This window comes from Sinocyclocheilus rhinocerous, unplaced genomic scaffold, assembly GCF_001515625.1.
Source record: "Sinocyclocheilus rhinocerous isolate Xijiao unplaced genomic scaffold, SAMN03320098_v1.1 scaffold32874, whole genome shotgun sequence".
NCBI lineage: Eukaryota > Metazoa > Chordata > Actinopteri > Cypriniformes > Cyprinidae > Sinocyclocheilus > Sinocyclocheilus rhinocerous.
The window spans coordinates 1-1,122 of record NW_015668776.1 but is presented as its reverse complement, the minus strand read 5'-3'; the positions used below and the strand labels follow the sequence as shown (position 1 = coordinate 1,122).

The following is a 1,122-nucleotide window of genomic DNA, read 5'->3' as shown; positions in this document are numbered from 1 at the left end:
GTTTAGGTCTTAAATTTCATATAAGGTGGTATTAAAAAGGTTTTAGAAAGTCTTAAATTTAACTTGTTCAAGTCTGCAGAAACCCTGACCTCCAATTGGATTCGTCTGAAAGGAGAAAGTCATATACACATAGGATGGCTTGAGGGTAAATCATGGGGTAATTTTCATTTTTGGGTGAACTTTTGGGCTCCGCATTCCGGATGATGGTGGGGAAATCATTCCACCAGCAAGGAACAGTGAATGAAAATGTTCTGGAAAGTGATTTTTTTTTTGCTTCTCCATGATGGTACCACAAAGCGTCGCTGACTTACCAACTTCAGGCTTCTAGAGGGGATGTAGAAGGAGCGAGTGGAAGTAGAAGGGTGCAGAGCCTGTAGCTGTTCTGTGTGCAAGCATTCATGTCTTGAACTTGATGTGAGCCTCAACCGGTAACCAGTTCTGGGAGATAAAGAGAGTTGTGACTTGGCCCCTTTGGGCTTGTTGAAGACGTGTTGTGCTGCTGCGTTACCGAATCATTGTAGAGTTTTGATCGGACATAATCGAAGTCTAGAAGAGCATTGCAATAGTCCATTGTTTTGATCTAAACATGTCTTTAACATTTTGTAGCTGATTGAGCGGAGTCCCACAGCCCTTCCTCGCTCTGCTGTTTACCTCTGCATCATCACCTTTGTCATGGGAGCTAGCATACACCTGGTAGGAGACTCTATTAACCATCGTCTCATCCTCAGTGGATACCAGCTTCACCTTTCTGTCAGAGAAAACCCCATTATCAAAGATCTGAAGCCTGCCTCACTGGTACAGTAGTTAAATGTACAACCAATATAACCAATTTATGTGCTCTTTTTGAATACTTAAAAAAAAAAAAAAAAGATAATAGTAACAAATCCTTTATGTGGTTTCCAGATTGATTCCTTTGAGCTTCTGTATTACTATGATGAACACTTAGGGCATTTCATGTGGTAAGTGTACTTTCCATACTCATATTTCATCTGTAATTGTGCTATAATTTACAAGTTTACCCCCACACCATTCTGTTATCATTATAGGTATGTCCCTTTCTTCCTCATCCTCTTCTTGTATTTCACTGGCTGCTTTACACAAGTTAAAGATGAGAAGATGCCT

The 1,122-nt window shown here is 40.4% G+C and overlaps 1 protein-coding gene across 1 annotated transcript; it reads left to right on the top strand.

The window, feature by feature from the left end:
• Window positions 1–357: 357 nt before the first annotated feature.
• Window positions 358–1,119, top strand: LOC107734064 (ceroid-lipofuscinosis neuronal protein 6-like; the record flags this gene model as incomplete). The annotated part of the gene is made up of 3 exons (XM_016545930.1): window positions 358–795; window positions 904–959; window positions 1,047–1,119. Coding segments are annotated over exons 1-3 (252 nt in total), but the record flags the coding sequence as incomplete, so codon positions are not given.
• Window positions 1,120–1,122: the final 3 nt, after the last annotated feature.